A 20,518-nucleotide genomic window follows, 5' to 3' on the forward strand; every position below is an offset into this window, starting at 1 on the left:
CCAATTTCCTTGTTCTCTGTAACAGAACAGTGAACAAATAAATAATAAACCATCCATCCATCCATCCATTTTCTACCGCTTATTCCCTTCGGGGTCGCGGGGGGCGCTGGAGCCTATCTCAGCTACAATCGGGCGGAAAGCGGGGTACACCCTGGACAAGTCGCCACCTCATCACAGGGCCAACACAGATAGACAGACAACATTCACACTCACATTCACACACTCGGGCCAATTTAGTGTTGCCAATCAACTTATCCCCAGGTGCATGTCTTTGGAGGTGGGAGGAAGCCGGAGTACCCGGAGGGAACCCACGCAGTCACGGGGAGAACATGCAAACTCCACACAGAAAGATCCCGAGCACAGGATTGAACCCAGGACTGCTCAGGACCTTCATATTGTGAGACAAACGCACTAACCCCTCTTCCACCGTGCTGCCCATTATAAACCATATAATACATAATTTATTGACAACACAAAATTGGCCCTAGTGTGTGAATGTGAGTGTGAATGTTGTCTATCTGTGTTGGCCCTGTGATGAGGTGGTGACTTGTCCAGGGTGTACCCCGCCTTCCGTCCGATTGTAGCTGAGATAGGCTCCAGCACCCCCCCGCGACACCGAAGGGAATAAGCGGTAGAAAATGGATGGATGGATGGAATATATAAATACTATTTGTCTCAATTTAAAATAATCATATCATAATCCTTGTTCTGCTTTGTGAACACTTGTAGTTTGAACAATCTCTTAAACTGAATCATATTGGTGATTTGTATGATTTATTTGGTTAATCCGTTCCATAATTGAATTCCATGCTGATTTGGTGTCAGGTCTAATCTTTGGACACCCCAGTAGTCAATTTTTTTTTTTAAATAATTATGACACTGCATGTCGAATTACTAATCTTCTCTGCAAATGTAAAGTGGCAGCATTGCATATTTTGTTGACTATTTGTTTTCAAGAAGTGACGTGACGCGGCTGTGCGTCTTTAGAGGAGGGGCGCGTAACGGCAGCATCATTTCATGCCAGCCTGCTTGGAGCAAGTGTGAGACATTGTCTGATCCACATCCACCAGGATGGACGCCCTCCACGCGTCTTCCGTAAAGAGCCACAAAGGCGCCGGTCGGAACCTTCCAGAACACCAAGCGAGCCTTTCCGAGCAGGACCGTGGGTGTGTGCGCGTCGTTACCTCCGGACTGCACCCGCCCGACTTCCACCGCCGCCCGTCGAGTCATGTCTGATCCACAGCGATGGGCAAGTTCGACGACACCGAGAGGATAATCCTCAACGTGGGGGGCACCAGACACGAGACGTACAAAAGCACCCTGAAGACGTTACCGGGCACGCGCCTGGCCCTGCTGGCGTCCGACTCCGACATCGACTCGGTGCTGGACCACCTGCAACAAGTCCCCGGCTTCATTGAGTACAACGCGCGGACCAACGAGTACTTCTTCGACCGCCACCCGGGCGTCTTCGCCTACGTGCTCAACTATTACCGCACCGGGAAGCTCCACTGCCCGGCGGATGTGTGCGGACCGCTGTTCGAGGAGGAGCTCTCCTTCTGGGGCATCGACGAGACGGACGTGGAGCCCTGCTGCTGGATGACGTACCGGCAGCACCGGGATGCCGAGGAGGCGCTGGACGTGTTCGAGCTCAACGTGGACACCGGGGACGAGGACGACGACGTGGCCAAGAGGCTCGGCATCGAGGACGTGGCCGCCGACGGCAGCGGGAGCCTGTGGAGGAAGTGGCGGCCGGTCGTCTGGAATCTATTCGAGGATCCCTACTCCTCCCGGGCGGCGCGGGTAAGGGCGCACCGCTGCCTCTGGAGCGGGGAAAAAACTCACTCCAAATATCACTTTAGAACTTATTATGCATATTTTATTACACTTTCATTGATGAATATGACATAATGGCGTTCAATTAGGGGTGGGCGATACTGCAAATGTCGATATCAATTTAATACTAAGTATATAGGAACAATATCATTGATACCGATACTTTTTGACTTGACATTTTCAATTTGCACCCCCCCTTAATTTGTACAAAAATTGTTCTGTGTGTATTTTAAAATGTAATCATTCAATTATCTAGTGCAGTAGTTCTCAAACTTTTTTCACCAAGAAAAAAACTTGGCTCTCCAGGTACCGAAAGACCAACAATAAAGTATAGCAGCATAGTAGCCCTAAGTATTCATTAAAAACAAGGCAGAGGTTTTATTTAACAAGTATATTTGATGTTTTGGCCACTGAATCATAACACACAGCTTGAACATTAACTTTGTTTTTGAATATAGGAAAATAAAACATAATGAAACCAATAGATGGAGCCCGCGTACCACAAAAGGTACACCAACTACAATTTGAGAATCCCTGATCTAGGGTTTTATGCTGCCGATTCCAATATCGATCATCCATGCGTGAGATTGGCTGATACTTATACCATATAATTGTCCATCCATCCATCCATCCATCTTCTTCCGCTTATCCGAAGTCGGGCCGCGGGGGCAGAAGCCTAAGCAGGGAAGCCCAGACTTCCCTTTCCCCAGCCACTCCGTCCAGCTCTTCCCGGGGATCCCGAGGCGTTCCCAGCCAGCCGGGAGACATAGTCTTCCCAATGTGTCCTGGGTCTTCCCTGTGGCCTCCTACCGGTCGGACGTGCCCTAAACACCTCAATAGGGAGGCGTATTAACTGTAAATGTATCGGTTGAGTGCTATGACAGTTTAACAAGATCAACACTTTGTTTAAGCTAGTTTCTTATTCTCTTCCTCTGTGTGTAATATGTTCAACTTGATAATGGTACTTAAGATACAAAGAATTGCAGTTTATTTGCCGTAACGGAAGTGATTATTATTAGCCTAGAGGAGAGGCTCCACACTGTGTATGGATATACATAATTAGCAGCGAGCTGCTTGTCAGCCTGGGGACTAGTAATAACTACAATATTAGCATTTGTGATCGGCAATACAATGCATTAATTGGCCATGGCGATCATATACTTTTTCACTCAAATCAGCCGATACAGATCAGTAGTAGCTCTAATACACACAATTGTTTGATCAAAATAAAGCCAGTAGTGCCAGATGAGTAATCCACAAAGTCCAAATCAAAAGCTCATTTTAGTTATTTGGATTTTTGCCCCAAAAGCCTTCCTGTGTCAAAAAGTCTCTGAATTGTGTAAATCAGTGGTCCCCAACCACCGGGCCGCAGCCCGGTACCGGTCCGTGGATCGATTGGTACCGGGCTGCACAAGAAAAAAAAAAAGAAAAAAAAAAAAAATATATATATATATATATATATATATATATATTTTTTTTTTTTTAATTAACTCAACATAAAAAACACAAGATACACTTACAATTAGTGCACCAACTAATTCACACAAAAGGATTGTTTCTTTCTGTTATTAATATTTCTGGTTCCTACATTATATATCAATATATATCAATACAGTCTGCATGGATACAGTCCGTAAGCACACATGATTGTATTTTAACAATATACCAATGCAATTATTCGACAATAACAAAACCTATAACTTGTAAATGAGAGAAAAAAAAAAGCTCAATCTGATACTGGATCAATCCAACGACGCCTAGAGTCAACATTTACATGAAAAAAATAAGTATAGAAATGGAGGCATCGGCACCACAATGCAACCCACCTGTCTTCGTCATATCATTGATAGTTAATTTGAAATTAAATAAAAGTTTTGACTTCATAATAACTACATGGATGTGGACAAGCACCATGTATTCCACCAGGTGTACTCCATTAATTTAAGTTACTGTGGATACCAGTTAAATATTTAGAGACACGTTTGCACCTTATTGAATGAGAAAGTGTCTCTAAACTTTTGACTGATGCATACAGTTGACAGTAATCACTTGTTTATCGCTGTTAATTGGCACCGGACATACATTTAATTCCGCAAAGTATAGGACTCATTAATTATAAATCGAATATTTTCATAGCCGAGTATAAAAAACTGTTTACGACCTTCTAAATAAACTTTTTAACATTATGAGAGCTGTCTAGACATGAAATAACATCCTATAGTCACCTTTACACTATCTTAATCCAATATAGTAACGCTGCCTCAGGCTGAGCCAATCAGTGGCCACGATACTGAACAAAGCGATCAGATTGTTTTGGTCTCCTCTAGTGGCCATCACTACTGTAGTATTGATATTTTTAGTTCATTTAGCCATTTTTATGATTGAAAATGCTTCATTTAAGACAAATATGTTGTGGAATATGCTTGAAAAGACAAACATATTTGATAGGGTGAAACCGCAATACATATTTTATGTTATCAGATTTTGGCTTACAACAAATCTGATCAGACTGAGCTAGTCTATGGAACCAAACTAGTTTTGTGAGGGCACACCCAACATTAGTCAAAAGTTAAAAATAAAGTGCAAAAGTGTCTCCAAACTTTTGACAGACACTGAACATTCCCTCACACAGTCATTCTCAAACTGTAGTAGTTCTCCGGCTCCATCTAATTGCACGCCAAAGAATCCCTTCATTAAATATTTAAACAGTGTGTAATGTTACAGTGGCCAAAAATATTAAATATACTTCTTAAATAAAACCCCTCCTTGTTTTTAATGAACATTTAGGCCTACTACGCTACTGTATTCCAATGTTGGTCATTATGATGGTACTTGGAGAGCCAAGTGTTTTCTGAGGTGGCACTTTGGTGAAACAAATGAGTACCACTATTCTAACAAAACAGCCAAATTCCAATTATTCAGCTTCATCTGTTGATATTTATTTTAAACAGTATTCACATTTCTGATATTATAAAAGACTGCATTCAGAATTATATGGTTGTAGATGACCCCAATGTATCCAGTCAGGCATATTCCAGCTGTTTGTGATGCCGTCTGAACTGGATAGATGTATACAGGTTGCATATTTGATCAGTATATTTCCACAACATGACATTTATTATTACTCTGACGTGTGTATTTAAAATATACATAAAGAAGAAGGTGTAGGAACACACAAGGAGCTATCGCTCTGCCATGGTGGGTATTTATAGCAGAGTATTTGAGGTGTGTAGGCTCGTGCCAAGCACATTTGTTGCATTGTGGTTGTGTTTAGTTTAGCTTAGACTGCAGGGATCAAGTTGTATTTGTTTGATGACACGCATGCAGCAGCTTGCTTTTTGTCGCTAATGACCAGAAAATGTAGATATGACTGAGCGTGTCCTTGTGTGTTACAATCAATAACGCCTCTCATTGGCATTCGGATGCATGTCACGCAACAAGGTGGCGGTCTTGGTGGCACCTTCAAGGTCAAATGAGTCGAAAATGCATGGAGTAAAATGCATGTGTACATGTGCAGTAAATGTAAGTTAGGCACCAAGTTTTCTTCTAAAACAGGAAGTATACTGCTTCTTAAGTTTGTGTTGCTCCATATCAGTTTATTCTGTCAACAACATTGAGGCTGCATCTCTAATAGACGACTTACACTGTGTACTTTGCTTCTTAGCAATTAATGGAAATGATGATGGCAATATTTACACGTTTCTTCTTCTCTCCTGTTTGATTGTGAATTGTGTGTGTGCGTGCGTGTCGACACGGGTGCTGCAAAGTTGTTGTTTTTAAATAGAAAGTTGATCCAACACCCTTTAACGTAAATTCTCGACTATAAGCCAGCACTTTTTCCCTACACTTTGAACCCTGCGGCGAATAAACGGTACAGCTAATTGATGGATTTTTTTTTGCTAATGCCCATAATGTTTTGTGTTCAATAGTTTGCATCAAACCCAAGCAGAGGACTGAAAAGGTGTTTTATTGTTTGTGCTATGGCGCCATCTTTTGGACGAAATTCGCTCAATGCAGGTATTGCGGGTTGAAAATGTATTTCCTGTTTCAATACCTTGAACCAAAAGTAAAATAGCCGATTGCGTTTCTGCCCGAAATTATTCTTCATTTATCACTCCAAGCAATGTTTAAGTTTCACAGTTTAACTAAAACAGTTCTTACTTATTAAACCGTCCCATGTGTGAAGTCTGTAGGAGTGTTTTCAAGCATATTTGCACGTGCTATTGTAATGTAATCAAGCTAGCGTCGTTAGCATTAGCTCATCTGCTAACATGTCGCCGGGTGTCTGTGTCAATATTATTAACTTACAATGGATATTGTTTTTATATTGTATCAGTTTTACAAATTCCTCAGTAAATTCACCAAAACATCACCGTGAAGTTATTCAGTCTGTTTAGCTGATTGGAAAACTAGCTTCTGCAGCTATTGGGTCCATGACGATGACTTCTGTTTTGTTTGATCAGCTGTTTTACTGCCGTGTTACAGACACCGTTTGGAAACAATTAAGGTATGTAAATAAACATTTACAAAATGTTTCTGTTTAAATAACTCATTCCACAACGTATATAAATGCAGCTTATAGTCCTCTGTACATTACATAGAAACATATTTTTTTCTTCTAAAATTTAGTGACTGCGGCTAATATCCCAGTGCGCTCTATAGTCCAGAAAATACCATTTGTTAGTTTGATATACAGAACTGTGTAGCGCTTTATATTATGAACTACACACTTTTACTATAATATGGACTTTTGTCGAGGCTGGAACCCATTATTCATCTCTGCATTGTTTCTTATGGAGCGATTTGCTTCAATATACACACTTTTGTAATTTATGAACCCTGTTCACGAACCAAAAATAAATCCAAGTGTATTTCTTCTATCAGTACACTTCAATAAGTATACTGTGTCTTTATGTTCTTGAGTGTGCACATTTTGACATTGTAGTGCTGTTCCAAATCAATTTTTGGAAATGATGCTTGCAATATTTACCCATTCTTCTTCTTCCCTCCTTTATAATTGTAAATTGCAACCACAGGACTGGGTCGCTCCCCTTCGGCTAAGTTGCCAAGAGGGCGACTATTGAGGGTGGTAAACATCCAGCACTGTGCACTCACTCACCATTTTGGCCACAATGAGTCCAACGTCTGACATTTTGCCACACTACACCGTGTGAGCGCACTTATGCACTTACTGTAAAAGAGTGTTGAAAAGTGAGCCAATTGAGACACAGCCTCAATGTGAATGCTGGTGCACTAGATGTCAGCTGGTATTTACACACAAATGAGGTTGAGTACACTAGGTGACGGCCTTCACTGCCTACATATGAGGTGTTGCTAAGTTACCATCTAGTTTGAGGGAAGGCAAGCAGCATACAGAAGGAAGCTTCTTTCCTGTTTTTGGTTCATGAACTCAACTTTACGATATGACATGTAAAGGTTGTATCAGACAATAACTGGCATGCATATTCACTCAACTGTTATATTGTTTTTTTCTGTTTGTTTTGACTGTCCGGTGACTGAAAACGTGTTTTTATGAGTTTCTTTATCCAGGCGAGAGAAAAAAGCCCAAATGTACGCCACTGTCCCTTTAATGAACTCACTCGCAAGCGCTCATGCCAGCAGTCGTGTTTCCGTGGGCTCCCCACGCTGTTTCTATTGTTGTAGCCGCCCTGTTCTCTCTACCCTCTCAAACGCAGCCTCTTTAAAACACATGCAGCGTCTCTTAGCTCCTGTCACAGAAACGCTGGCAACGTCTGTCGTTTTTGTGTCTTCAAAATGGAAAAAATGACAAAAGGAAAATTAGGGTGAAGCTACAATGGAACGACAAGAATAGAGTTATGGTATAATTGAATTATATTGTCATTAAGAGAATCCACGGGGAATGATGAGAGACTACATTTGTTGCTTTGCACAAATAAAATGATACAATTATGTAGAAAAAAATGCACATTTTATGAAAAGAGAATCACAAATTTACTAGAAAAACTAGAAGAAACTTGCGCAAATTATTTTATTCTCCTATTCATAAAATTACGACTTTATTCTAGTAACATTGGGACTTTTTCAGTACCATTCAACTTTATTCTTTTAACAGTAGGATTTTTTTAAGGAAAAAACAACAACTTTGTTCTAACCAACGTTAAAACTTAAAAAAAAAAAACAGTTTTAACTTTACAATTTATTTATCATAACTTGACACAAAAAGTGACATTGTGGTCCTATTTCTAATATTTTGACTTTATTCCTGTAACATTACAATTTATTTGTCTTAAGTTTGTCGACAACTTAAAAAAAAAAAAAACAACGGTTACATTATGACCAATTTATGGTACGTTTTTCTCATCATCATTATAGCTTTTTTTAAATTTGATTTTAAATAACCTTCTTCTCCTCTTCCTAATGTTATGTTTTTGTCCTCACATAGTTAGGACTTTATTCTCGTAATTTTACCATTTTTGTCATAACATCACAACGTTATTATTAACCTTTTAGCGAGTGCAGCTGGGATAGGCTTCAGCTCCCCCGCGGTCCCAAGAGGGAAAAGCGGTAGAAAATGGATGGATGGATGGATGGAAGTTGTTTCTCAAAATAAAAACAGGCCTACACTTATAACATAATGTCTTTATTGTTGCAATATTAACACTTTATTCTGACAATTGCATGTTAGCTCCTATTATTAAATCTCTTTTTTTTCTTTCAAAGTTTGACTTCATTCTCAAAAGTAATACCGTACATCCCTTAAATAAAGACAGACACAAATAAGAGTGGTGTTCCTCAGGGAAATGTTAGAGGTCCACTCATTTTGTATTAATGTTTTTTATATCACTTATAACATTAAATTTGTTATCTTGTGACATTACATTTTGGTACCAACATAAACTTTTTTCTTAACAAAATTAAACTTTATTCTCATAAAATAACTTTTTCTTGTACGGATGTCCCCATACAACTTTTTCACTAACAATATGATATCAATATTGTAGCCTTGAGTATTGGCCGCTACAGATATCAATCTGCTACAATATCAGCACACTTTTGTCACTGGGTACTTTCTAATACGCTTTTGCTTTGAAGACTTTGTATCTGTTAGTAAGCAACTGTATTTTTTTGATACTCGTTTATATTGACACATGTTGTGTTTTAGGCTGCAATACTGTTCAATTAAGGACACTTATTATGTACGATTAGCTTGTGTGCTATTGTGTGCTTAGCTGCTGTGTAGCCGCTAGCTCCTAGTAGCCTATAGCCTACCATGTTTGGCTTTTGCAAATGACTTCACTAAAGTAGAAGAAAAGTTCAACCTTGTGTGTTCAATGAAGGAGATTTAGTTGGTTTGTAAATAAAAGTTGGTATCAATCAAAGTTGACTTATATAGCCCTTAATCACAAATGTCTCAAAGGGCTGCACAAACCACAACGACATCCTCGGCTCTGATCCCACATCAGGGCAAGAAAAAACTCCACCCAATGGGAACAAGGAGAAACCCTGGAAGAGACCACAAGTTTGGGGACCGGTTGCAAAAAGTCTAATTTTCTCGCTGTAATTATGAATTTTTTTGTCTTTCGTAACATTGCATGTTTTTCTTGTGGTGAATGTGGTCCTAAAACTGTACTGCTTGTGTAAGAAATACGTGAGAATGTAAGGTTGTTTTTTTACATGTGTTTTCCTGTGTGTTAATTTATTTGTCCTTCTCATATCTCTGTAGTTGGCCCTGGCTGGATTGGGATGGTAACGAATTCAAAGAGATACAGTGGAACCCGCTTAAGTCGACCCCGTTTACGTCGACAACCCGTCGATGTCGATGAAGACAAAGTCAATGTCCACTTCATCACTACTGTCTAGTTACACAGCATTGAAACATGCAGAGAGTGACTTCCTGTTTAGTGCGAAGTAAGCTTCAAAATAAAAGCATGGCAATATAAACCTGGATTCTACCACAGAATGCAACCATCTTAAAGTATTTTAGATTGTTAAATTTATGAATGTACAAAAGTTAAATAAGAGTATGAAACATACAGCCAGGAATGGATTCATTTGGCTCTATTCTTGGGTGGGGGTTAATCATTTTGTAATGCAGTCTGCTGAAAATGATGGAAAGCACCACTCTACATAGCAAGTGACACTGTGGTCCAAGTTGGAATCACCACAAAACACGTTTTAAGATATTCAACAATCTACTGGCGGCTGAAGTGGATAGTGCACACCCCCAAATTCCTCAGGTTTCATGTGTCAGGTAAACCGAGACAGATGTGGCCCAATGAATCCCCTTCCTACTGTATGAAAAATCATAAAGATATGCTCAAATAGAGGAAAACTATACCAACACAATCCTTGATTATTGCCCTTTATCCTCATGTCTCTGGGCAAAGTCACAAGTGAATGTGTAATCAATGGCTAACTTCAGTTTTGTCGACGCGAGTCAGTTAGAGGGTCGTCGACATAAACGGGTTCTACTGTATAACAAGAAAGAAATATGATCTTCCACGTCCGCGCAATGAGACAGAGGTTTTACAGCCTGTTGCCCCCCCCCCCCCTCCACTTTCACCTCACATGCCTCACCATCGCCCACACACGCGCGCGCACACACACACACATGCATACACACCCACACACACATACACACACATGCCATGTCCGCTCTCCATCCATTCTCTGTGATCTCATCTGAGACTGATGCTTGCTTTCTGCCACTTAAGAGGTTAAAAATCCAACCCCGTCTGGGTGCTGCCTGCCGCACGCCTCAGGACACCAAAGCCGGGGCTGCACGCTCAGCCTCCCTGTTGTCATGGCAACATCATTGCTCATCACCACGGCCTGTTTTCATTGAGATCCGTCTGGTCTGTGAAACGGATTGATTTCAGAAACCTGCTCGACCGTGAAGCCCTGATTGCTCGGTAACCCCTCGCGTGCCAGCTTGTTAGTTTTGATGCGTTGGAGCGTGACTCATACGCGGTACGAGCACGCGTGCATGTTTCTCTCTGACGGCGTCTTCGTCACCGACTGAGGTGAGGGTCGTGTGGCGTCTTTTACATCCCTTTTGTCTAAGCAGGACCACAGGTGTATGAGGACCTGACACGCCTCATTGGGGAACTGTTGATCCTGCGAAAACAGACGTCGAGGCCCCGTTGAGTAAATCGAGGCTGACGTGTGAACAGCGGCAGACCTGATGCCGGGTGGGGGCGCACGGCAAACGGCTGTCCAAGCGTAGGCGGTGATGGCACGCTGCTGGGCATGTTTGTAGCTGCTGCCAGTCATGCTAATCTGACCCGCCAATCGTCATGCCATGTTGATGCTGTTAACTATAAAAGCTTGGTGTGAAAGAGTAGTGGACGGGGCTGTAGGAGCTTTGTCTCCAGTCCCGCCCCCCCCAAAAACACCAAGAAGGTCAATTTAATTTAAATGGAATTCTTTGTTTGGCGCCACATTACAGCAGAAGTCATTTAAGGACACTTTTCATATAGAACAGGTCTCCACACGCATTAACAATTTATCATTTGCTCCCTATTGCAATAAAGAGTGATGGCTTCAATTAAATTAGTTTTTACACAAGCGCAGCGTGTGTATACGTGGTCACCCCAAATGTTATTGCCGAGGAACGATCGCATTACAGTTGGCAGAGCTTGTGTGTGTGAACCAAGGACAAACACTGGTCTCCACTGAAGGTGAGGTCAGTTGTTGTCAAGAAGTCAACTTAAAGGGGCTGTTTGCAACTTGCTCACAGTTATATTTTTCAAAGCAAAAATTATATCAAGAACACTGGCTTATGTTACCAGGAGTTGTTTACCAGAACTTATATGTGTTAAGTCTGGCTATATTTTTTTTCACAATTACAAGTCTGTGTAACAATTTTTTTTACTGGCCCGAATAAAGGGATTGGTGTTCGCAGCTGTCACTCACCTGGTCTTGTCAACACTTACACGCAGGGAGCGCGTGCACACATACAAAAGCAGTCCAAGAGAAGCAACCAAAAAATTGCAGTCATTTTGTTGTTATGATAGAATATACAGTACAGGCCAAAAGGTTGGACACACCTTCTCATTCAATGCGTTTTTTTATTTTCATGACTATTTACATTGTAGATTGTCACTGAAGGCATCAAAACTATGAATGACCACATGACCAATACTTAACAAAAAAGGTGAAATAACTGAAAACATGTTTTATATTCTAGTTTCTTCAAAATAGCCACCCTTTGCTCTGATTACTTTTTTTTGTACACTCTTGGCATTCTCTTGATGAGCTTCAAGAGGTAGTCACCTGCAATGGTTTTCACTTCACAGGTGTGCTTGAAGAGAATGCCAACAGTGTGCAAAGCAGTAATCAGAGCAAAGGGTGGTTACATTGAAGAAACTAGAATATAAAACATGTTTTCAGTAATTTCACCTTTTTTTGTTAAGTACATAACTCCACATGTGTTCATTCATAGTTTTGATGCCTTCAGTGACAATCTACAATGTAAATAGTCATGAAAATAAAGAAAACGCATTGAATGAGGAGAAGGTGTATTCTGTACATTCAATGACAGCTAACGCTAGCTACCCAAAGTTCTATTATTAACTAAAAACCTCTAAAGCTAATGCGTGTGCATGTGTTACGTACGTACGTAGTTACGTCATTCTGTGAGAAAAGCCGTGAGAGGGCGTGATATACTGTGTGAAATACTTTGGAAAGTTGGCGCCCTCTAGGCATCTGTGTAAATGTTGCAAACTGTACTTTTTTTTTGCAAACTTGGCTATATCGTTTACCATCCTTATGTAAGACAAGAACATGTTTTTTTTGTTTTATGCATTCTAACTAGCAAATTAATGCGATCAAAAGTCCACTTCCAATGGAGCCAATGGAAGTCGCTCTATTCTCCCTATAGAGCCCTTCAAATTATCCACCAAGGTTTTATATACATGATGTAAGTGTATATGTCATGTAGTAACAGACACATTTATAATAACATGTAATATTCACGTATTATGCAAATTTTAAGCATTTGGCGGCACATTATCAAAACGCATCACAATGTTCACTTTTCCCTTCGACAACAATACTGATTACCACTCACTGCAAACTTCATGAGAGCCAACAAACATAATAAAACATTGCTTACTGTACAATGTCTGCTCTCACTAGGATGCCGACTGCTTGGATGTTCATATATTACCATATAGATCATGGGTGTCAAACTCTGGCCCGCGGGCCAAATTTGGCCCGCCGTGTAATTTCATTTGGCCCTTGAGGCAATATCAAATTAACATTAGATCTGGCCCGCCGGTAACACTGAATTCACCGCTAATACTCATACTTGCCAACCCTCCCGATTTTCAGTGCCCCTCTCGAAAGTCTCCCGGGGCAACCATTCTCCCGAATTTCTCCCGATTTCCACCCGAACAACAATATTGGGGGTGCGCCTTAAAGGCACTGCCTTTAGCGTCCTCTACAACCTGTCGTCACGTCTGCTTTTCCTCCATACAAACAGCGTGCCGGCCCCTGTCACATTATATATGCGGCTTCTACACATACATAAGTGAATGCAAGCATACTTGGTCAACAGCCTTACAGGTCACACTGAGGGTGGCCGTATAAACAACTTTAACACTGTTACAAATATGCGCCACACTGTGAACCCACACCAAACAAGAATGACAAACACATTTCGGGAGAACATCCGCACCGTAACACAACGTAAACACAACAGAATAAATACCCAGAACCCCTTGCAGCACTAACTCTTCCGGGACGCTACAATATACACCCCCGCTACCACCAAACCCCGCCCCCCAACCCCGCCCACCGGAGCCCTGACATTAATGAACAGTGTTGGGTTAGTTACTGAAAACCAGTAACTAGTTACAGTTACTAGTTACTTTATTTCAAAAGTAACTCAGTTACTAACTCAGTTACTTACACCAAAAAGTAATGCGTTACTGTGAAAAGTAACTATTTAGTTACTTCTTTTTTTCTTCTTTTTTTTTTAAAGCTCCCATTAATGCCCTTTTTGCCTTCGTTTCAGTACTGTTATTGCACTGGAGAATAATACAATCTGTTGATCAACTTGACATGCATTTTTATTTTCCTTTTAACATAATTAATGAAAAACAGTGCAACATAAAAAGGCATTCCTCCTTTCTTTAAACTTGGACCAATGACCATTAATAAAAAACAAGTTTAAGTGCAACATAAGAAGAAACATCATCTTCCTTGAAACATAGGTAGTGAAATAAAGCCTGACATCTGGAGTGATGCTGCTGTCTTCCACACTTGGAGCCATGGATTGTAGAATCCTTGTTTTCAGTGGCAGGATCATTGACACAGATGGTGAAGTTTCAGTGCTCAGTAGAGATGGAACACTTTTGAGGGGTTTAAGCACCTAGAGGACCTCATCTGCCACTCTCACATCATCATCAGACAGGGTGACATTTGTCTTCAGGGTGTTGTGGGTCAATGCAGAGTATATAGCTGCCTGCTGCTCCAACATATCATAAGTGGAGTTCCACCTCGTTGGGACATCATGTATGAGCAGGCAGCTTTAGCATTTCTTGCTTTGTCTTAAGCACATGAGCAGCTGTTGTGCTTGGGTGGAAGTAAGAAACCTTCCTGATCCTCCCAAAGAGGCGCTCCATCCTATTGACTGAGATTCCCTTCTGTGGTGCCAAATTCACTACATGTGCAAAGCACCTATCTGTGGTCCCAGTCCTGCCTCATTCTCTGTAATTATTTGATTTTTGGCATTATCACGTGTGACTGGGATATCTTTATCTTCCATTCCTCCACTGCTTGTGTCAGTACCTGCGCAAGGTGACTCTCGTAGAGGGGGCGTGTCTTCTCATCTCCCAGTCTGCTGTGATGAAGTGAGCGCTTATAGTTCCGCTGGACGTCCACCCGTCTGTCATGAGCGCAACAGCTGATGCTCGGGATAGTTCATCCACAACTTTTTTCTTCTCCTGCTCATAAAGATCTGGCACAATCTTATTGCTGAAGTGGGTGAGCGACGGGATGTCGTAACGTGGTTCAAGCACGTTATCAGCATGTGTTTAAAACCCTCGTTTTGCACAACCGAATCTGCACTTATAAACACACCGATTCAATGGCGCTGGGCGTTCAAGCTCCTCCGTTATTGCGCTCGCCATCACCACGCTGTGTGTGGACTGAACGTGCCAACAACTTTTTTTTTTTGTTTCATATATCAAACCGCGGATCAAACCCCACCCCCCCCCCACCCAACCACCCCCCCCCCCCCCCCCCCCCACCCCCACACACACACATAGACCGCGCCTCTTTTCTTCTCTCCGGCTTGTGACAGAGGAAGATTCAGAAGAAAGACACCGCAGCGCTTCTGTTTCTAGCCGATACTACATCAAAAGTAACGTAAAATAACGCAGTAACGCATCATGTAGTAACGGTAACTAAATTACTGAATAAAAAAAAATAACGCGTTAGATTACTAGTTACCGCCGAAACTAACGGCGTTACACTAACGCGTTACTTAGTCCCAACACTGTTAATGAACTAGCATCCCAGAAAAGATGGCAGGTATCTGGCTTGGGCACATCAGATTAGATCAGTGTGTCGCAAACTGAGCAGTAAAAAGGCCTGAATGGTTGATTTATTCATTGTTATTCTATTTTCAAATTTATTAGCCTGTGGAAAAAGTTAATGTTGATATTTACCTCAGAAGGCTGCATATAGAAAAGAGGCATTACATTTTTTATTTAAATTTGATTTAATATACCATTGATGTTTTTTCGTTTGTTTTTTGAAAGTTGATTTTGCACTATTAAGTTGCTTGTTCCATATTCAGTGTTAAAGCAAATCAGTGTAGCAAACTGAGCAATAATTAACGTTTTATTCATGCACTTTCTCTTGCTACTTCAAGGCTTGAATGTTTGATTCACTCATTATTGTTATTTTATTTTCAAATTTATTATTAGCCTGTGGAAAAAGTTTATTTTGATATTTACCTCAGAAGGCTGCAAATAGAAAAGAGGCATTCAATTTTTATTTAAATTGTATTTGATATGCCATTGATATTTTTGAATTATTATTATTATTATTTGAAACTTGATTTTGCATGTCACTATAAAGTTATATAAGCCTTGCTTGTTCAATATTCAATGCCAAACTTGTTTGGGTCCCTATTAAAAGGTTAATTTGTTCAACCTTGGCCCCCGGCTTTGTTCAGTTTTAAATTTTGGCCCACTCTGTCTTTGAGTTTGACACCCCTGATATAGATGAAGAATTAATTATCCTCGCTAAGGTGCGTGGAACCAACCGTCTTTTGAGGTCTTTTTCACCATTTCCACAGTCTGGAGGCTAAAGTTAACCAAATTGTCAGATTATATCCTCATACTTCTACTGTAAAGGTCAAAAACAGCCAATGACGTCAACTTAGCAGCAACAAGCTGGGTAGCACTCCGTGACAATGCGCCGCTAAAAATACTTTGTCTGCGTTCGCGCTTATAGTAACAATATCACTAGTAATTGGTTAATATTCAGGTCATGAAATGTAAATGGAGTATTGTTGGTGCTTTTTGAATGTTTTTTTAGAGGGCTATATGTACGGAAAAAAGGACCTCACATTGGCTTCATTGTAAGCGGATTTTCATTTTCGTTTATTTACGAGTTATAAGCATTAAAAAAAATACATCTGTTGTCTCTCATAATGAATATGAATGATAGGCAAAATTCCCCCAAAAGTGCAAATCCCCTTTAGCAGTTACATTTTTTATTTTTTTGCCTTTGATATATATAATTGCAATTGAAAATTTTACATTAAAATGGTAAGACAATGTTTCAAAGGAAATTAACAAAAACAAAATACTGATACCCTAAAGTGTTTTTGTATAAAAGTAAACGTGCAAGCAACAGTTATTTATTTATTTTATTTATTTACTACTCAGTGGCCTAGTGGTTAGAGTGTCCGCCCTGAGATCGGTAGGTTGTGAGTTCAAACCCCGGCCGAGTCATACCAAAGACTATAAAAATGGGACCCATTACCTCCCTGCTTGGCACTCAGCATCAAGGGTTGGAATTGGGGGTTAAATCACCAAAATGATTCCCGGGCGCGGCCACCGCTGCTGCCCACTGCTCCCCTCACCTCCCAGGGGGTGATCAAGGGTGATGGGTCAAATGCAGAGAATAATCTCGCCACACCTAGTGTGTGTGTGACAATCATTGGTACTTTAACTTTAACTTTAACTTTATCGGTCAGCTGCGTATGTCGACGTGAGTCAGCCAGCAGGGTAGATGTCGACTTCATGTCTCAGGTACTAGGGAGGGGCAGTTAAGTGTACCAGGCTTTAGTACCCATCAGTCAACATGTATTCTTCCACTGTGCTGTTTCGCCTTTTTTTTTTTTCCGTTCTTGATTGGCCTTTTAGTGTCGAGACTCTACCATCATTCGGTGTCTTTTGCAGTCCCTGTTCATGCAGCTATTGGGCATTTTCTTGTGATTGTTGCGGACTACGACACCTGAATTTGTGGCAGCTATTTCAGAAAGTTGCGGTAAAAGTTGTAATGGAAGCTTATTTTTTCCAGTAACATTGAATTTGTTATCAGTGTTTTAAGTGTTCATTGTGACTTTAAAGTGAACCTGTGATGCTTTTAAGCTACATTTAAAGCACGTCATTGTGGTCTAGAGGAGTGTTTCTTAACCATTGGGCCAGGGCCAAATGTTGGGCCTTTAGAGGGCCGCCAAGAAATATATTTTTCTCAGCTGTGGTCCGTATGGGCCAAATCGGTTGTAATACACTTTTCCACCACTTGTGGCATTAATGAAATTTCAAGCAAACAGAAGAAGTCCAGAGTCACAGTCATAGAGAAGTTTCTTTAGCGCAAAAATTATGACTAAAGTGGTGAAGCTATATTTTCATTTGCACTTTAATTTTATCAACAGTTTAGTTAAGAAACATTCATTATTATTTTAGTTTATTTATTTCAGCACAACATAATGTAAATTTATTTTTCATCAGTTATTGAGTCTTTTCTTTTGCAGTATATTTGGTTAGTACTTACTTTTCTAATCAGCCTGACCTAAGCTTAAAGAGGGACTGCACTTTTTTTTTGTAATTTTGCCTATCGTTCACAATCATTATGAGAGACAAGAAGACTAAAGGTGTTTGTTTTTTTTGCTTTCTAACATATAAAATCGACTCTTTCTTGGTGGCTAGCAGTGCAGCTAATGTGAGCAATCAATTCTACCACTAAATCACTTAAAAAAATGCATTCAAAAACCGTCAACAATACTTCATTTACGTTACGTAACCTGTTTAATAACCAAACTGCAGCGACGTTGTTATTGTACGAGCGAACACTGAGGAACTCTTTTTCTCCCTCTTCAAAAGTATCATAAATTATCTTTTGAAAATGTACACTGTTTAAATATATATCTTGAAGTCGTCAACTCTAATTTTTTTCCAGACACAGGTGAAAATAAACTTCATAAATATGATATAAATCCACCCCGTCACATTAGGCACACCTGCACATCAACATCGTAAAAACATTTCTAAGTCAGAAGGGACAAAATTCATCTTTGGTCCTCTTCACCACAAAAAGCACAGGATGTAAACAAAACTTTGATTGCTAAAACTGTATTAATGTTTTACTCGTTTTATACCACACAGTCTTAAAAGTAAACACTAGATGCCAGTAAAAGCACATACTCAGATTGCACTGTCTTAATTATTTATGTGTAGTAATCATTTACAATTATATAAAGAAACGCCTCCAAAGGGTACCTTATTCTCTACATGTTGCAGACATTTTTCATGCTTAAAAAAATGTTTATCCATCTTAGACATTTATTTATGCTCCAACACATTTCCCCCCCGTACGTTAAGAGCATTTAAGATCTGTTGAGAGTGAGCAATAGTGCTAATTTCCGCTGGTAAATGAGACCATGAGAGAATATCATCACACATGAAGATCTCTGTCATGTAAATGTTGGCCAGCAATGCAAATGCAAATATGCTCTTGATTTTTTTCAATGAATATATAAATACATGTAAAATAGGAAATAAATGTTTATGTACTACATAACTTCAAAGGCTTAGCGCTGTAGACAGGGTTAGGAAGGATGACATTAGTGCCGTTTGATCAACACAGAGTTGATATATTGTTGTTGTTCCTGCTTGGTCTACACAAGGAACAAACAGAAGTTTTGATTAGACAGTTGACAAGCGCATGTGAGCGACACTTGGAGACAAATTGGCAAAAATGACACTGATCGACCAAACTGTGCGGGGAAGTTGCTTTGTTTGGACAAAGTTGTGAGATTGGTTGAATTTGCGTGAATTGTGCAAAATTCTAAAGGAACTACTTGGGTGGTCAACATGTCAGTCACTGCACGCACTGGTCGTCATGTCACTCAGTCGGGCAATTTTACTGCATGCAACTTCTTTAATCTAGGCCTCGTCCACTTCTTAAGTCCTACCTCATCTGTCCATGAACAAATCATACGCCGATGCCGCACACATCCACGGCCTGCAAAGAGGAAATTGCAGAAATGTGTTTGCAAACAAGAGGCCTGCTGGATAGTTAATGAAGGCGACTTCTTCAGTATGCATGAATGGAGCCTCTTCCTCACTGTGGCTCGCTATAGACAGCATCCCGTTGGGCTTTTTGCGCACTCCCTGTCTCGTCTGTCGGTCTGCACACCCACCCCGCACACTCCCAACCACAAAATGACGAACAGGCTCGCTCATTTGCAAAGCGACTTTTAAATTATTAGGCACCAGAAGTCGTGCGCCACATTTGGCATCCAGGAGGAAGGAGAGGAAAAGATGTTAGTCTGTGCCTGTCTGCGGCTGATGAAGTCCTTTTCAAATTTTATTGAAGCAGCCACAGTTTTCTGAGGGAGTCTTACATTACCGCACGTCTTTCCGGCATATTTGGTGTCAAATTCAGGTGCAGGAGGCAGCAGAAAGGTTATAAAGCAACATTTGGTTGATGTGTTTAACTTCATGTTGATAGCATTTAGATTCAAAACACACAAGGTGCAATTATGCACTAAAGTCATTCCTTTCCAGTGTGCACAGAAGGAGAATTATTAGTAGCTATTATTGAACATCCATAGGAAAAAAATGACAAAGGAACCCTTATCTGCCTGAATCAAACTCTTGGTTTTTAGCATTGTTTGCAGTTAAATAATTCAATAATAAGTTAGTTGAAGATTGAGTTATATTAAACTATCAGTGCAATTCCCTTACAAAGTTCAGGTATGTGATGCTGTTGCAGACCCAAATTGCAAGCAAATAAATACATTGATGACTGGTTATTGCGTCACCACTGTGTATTCCACAAATCTTGCCCTCCTAAGGGATGTGCACACCCTCAAGGTATAATCATCTGGCTGGATTAGTCAGGCGTCTCTTACAGAAACCATTACATTGTTTTACATGAATCTTCTTCCAGGAAACATCTTTATTATTGTCCATTCTCCTGACCAAATTCAAGTAAATATGCACGCAATGGCTAGTTTTGGTTATGTTGACAACCGCTTATGTTGACGTATACGGGTGAGCCAGAGAGGTGAGCCAGAGATGTGTGCAAATTTTTTTTTGAATGGTTCCAGTCTTTCTTGAATAAAAAAAACACTGAATTTGCACGATTCCTGATTTAACACAAAGCAGGAGAGTCTCTCCTCTCCTCTTAGTGTACAGGCCGAGCACTCCTCTGAGTGCACTGGGTGTGTAAA

The 20,518-nt window shown here is 40.4% G+C and overlaps 1 protein-coding gene across 2 annotated transcripts in view; it reads left to right on the forward strand.

Annotated features, from left to right (window-relative positions):
• Window positions 1-1,049: 1,049 nt before the first annotated feature.
• Window positions 1,050-20,518, forward strand: part of kcnc2 (potassium voltage-gated channel, Shaw-related subfamily, member 2) — a 110,854-nt gene continuing 91,385 nt past the window's right edge. For both annotated transcript variants that reach the window (XM_061960667.2, XM_061960666.2), the window contains exon 1: window positions 1,050-1,800. In XM_061960667.2, coding sequence (XP_061816651.1) covers window positions 1,246-1,800 — 555 coding nt within the window. In that variant the 5' untranslated portion in view covers window positions 1,050-1,245. The remainder of the gene's footprint in view (window positions 1,801-20,518) is intronic.

Source organism: Nerophis lumbriciformis, linkage group LG05 (genome assembly GCF_033978685.3).
Source record: "Nerophis lumbriciformis linkage group LG05, RoL_Nlum_v2.1, whole genome shotgun sequence".
Classification (NCBI taxonomy): Eukaryota; Metazoa; Chordata; class Actinopteri; order Syngnathiformes; family Syngnathidae; genus Nerophis; species Nerophis lumbriciformis.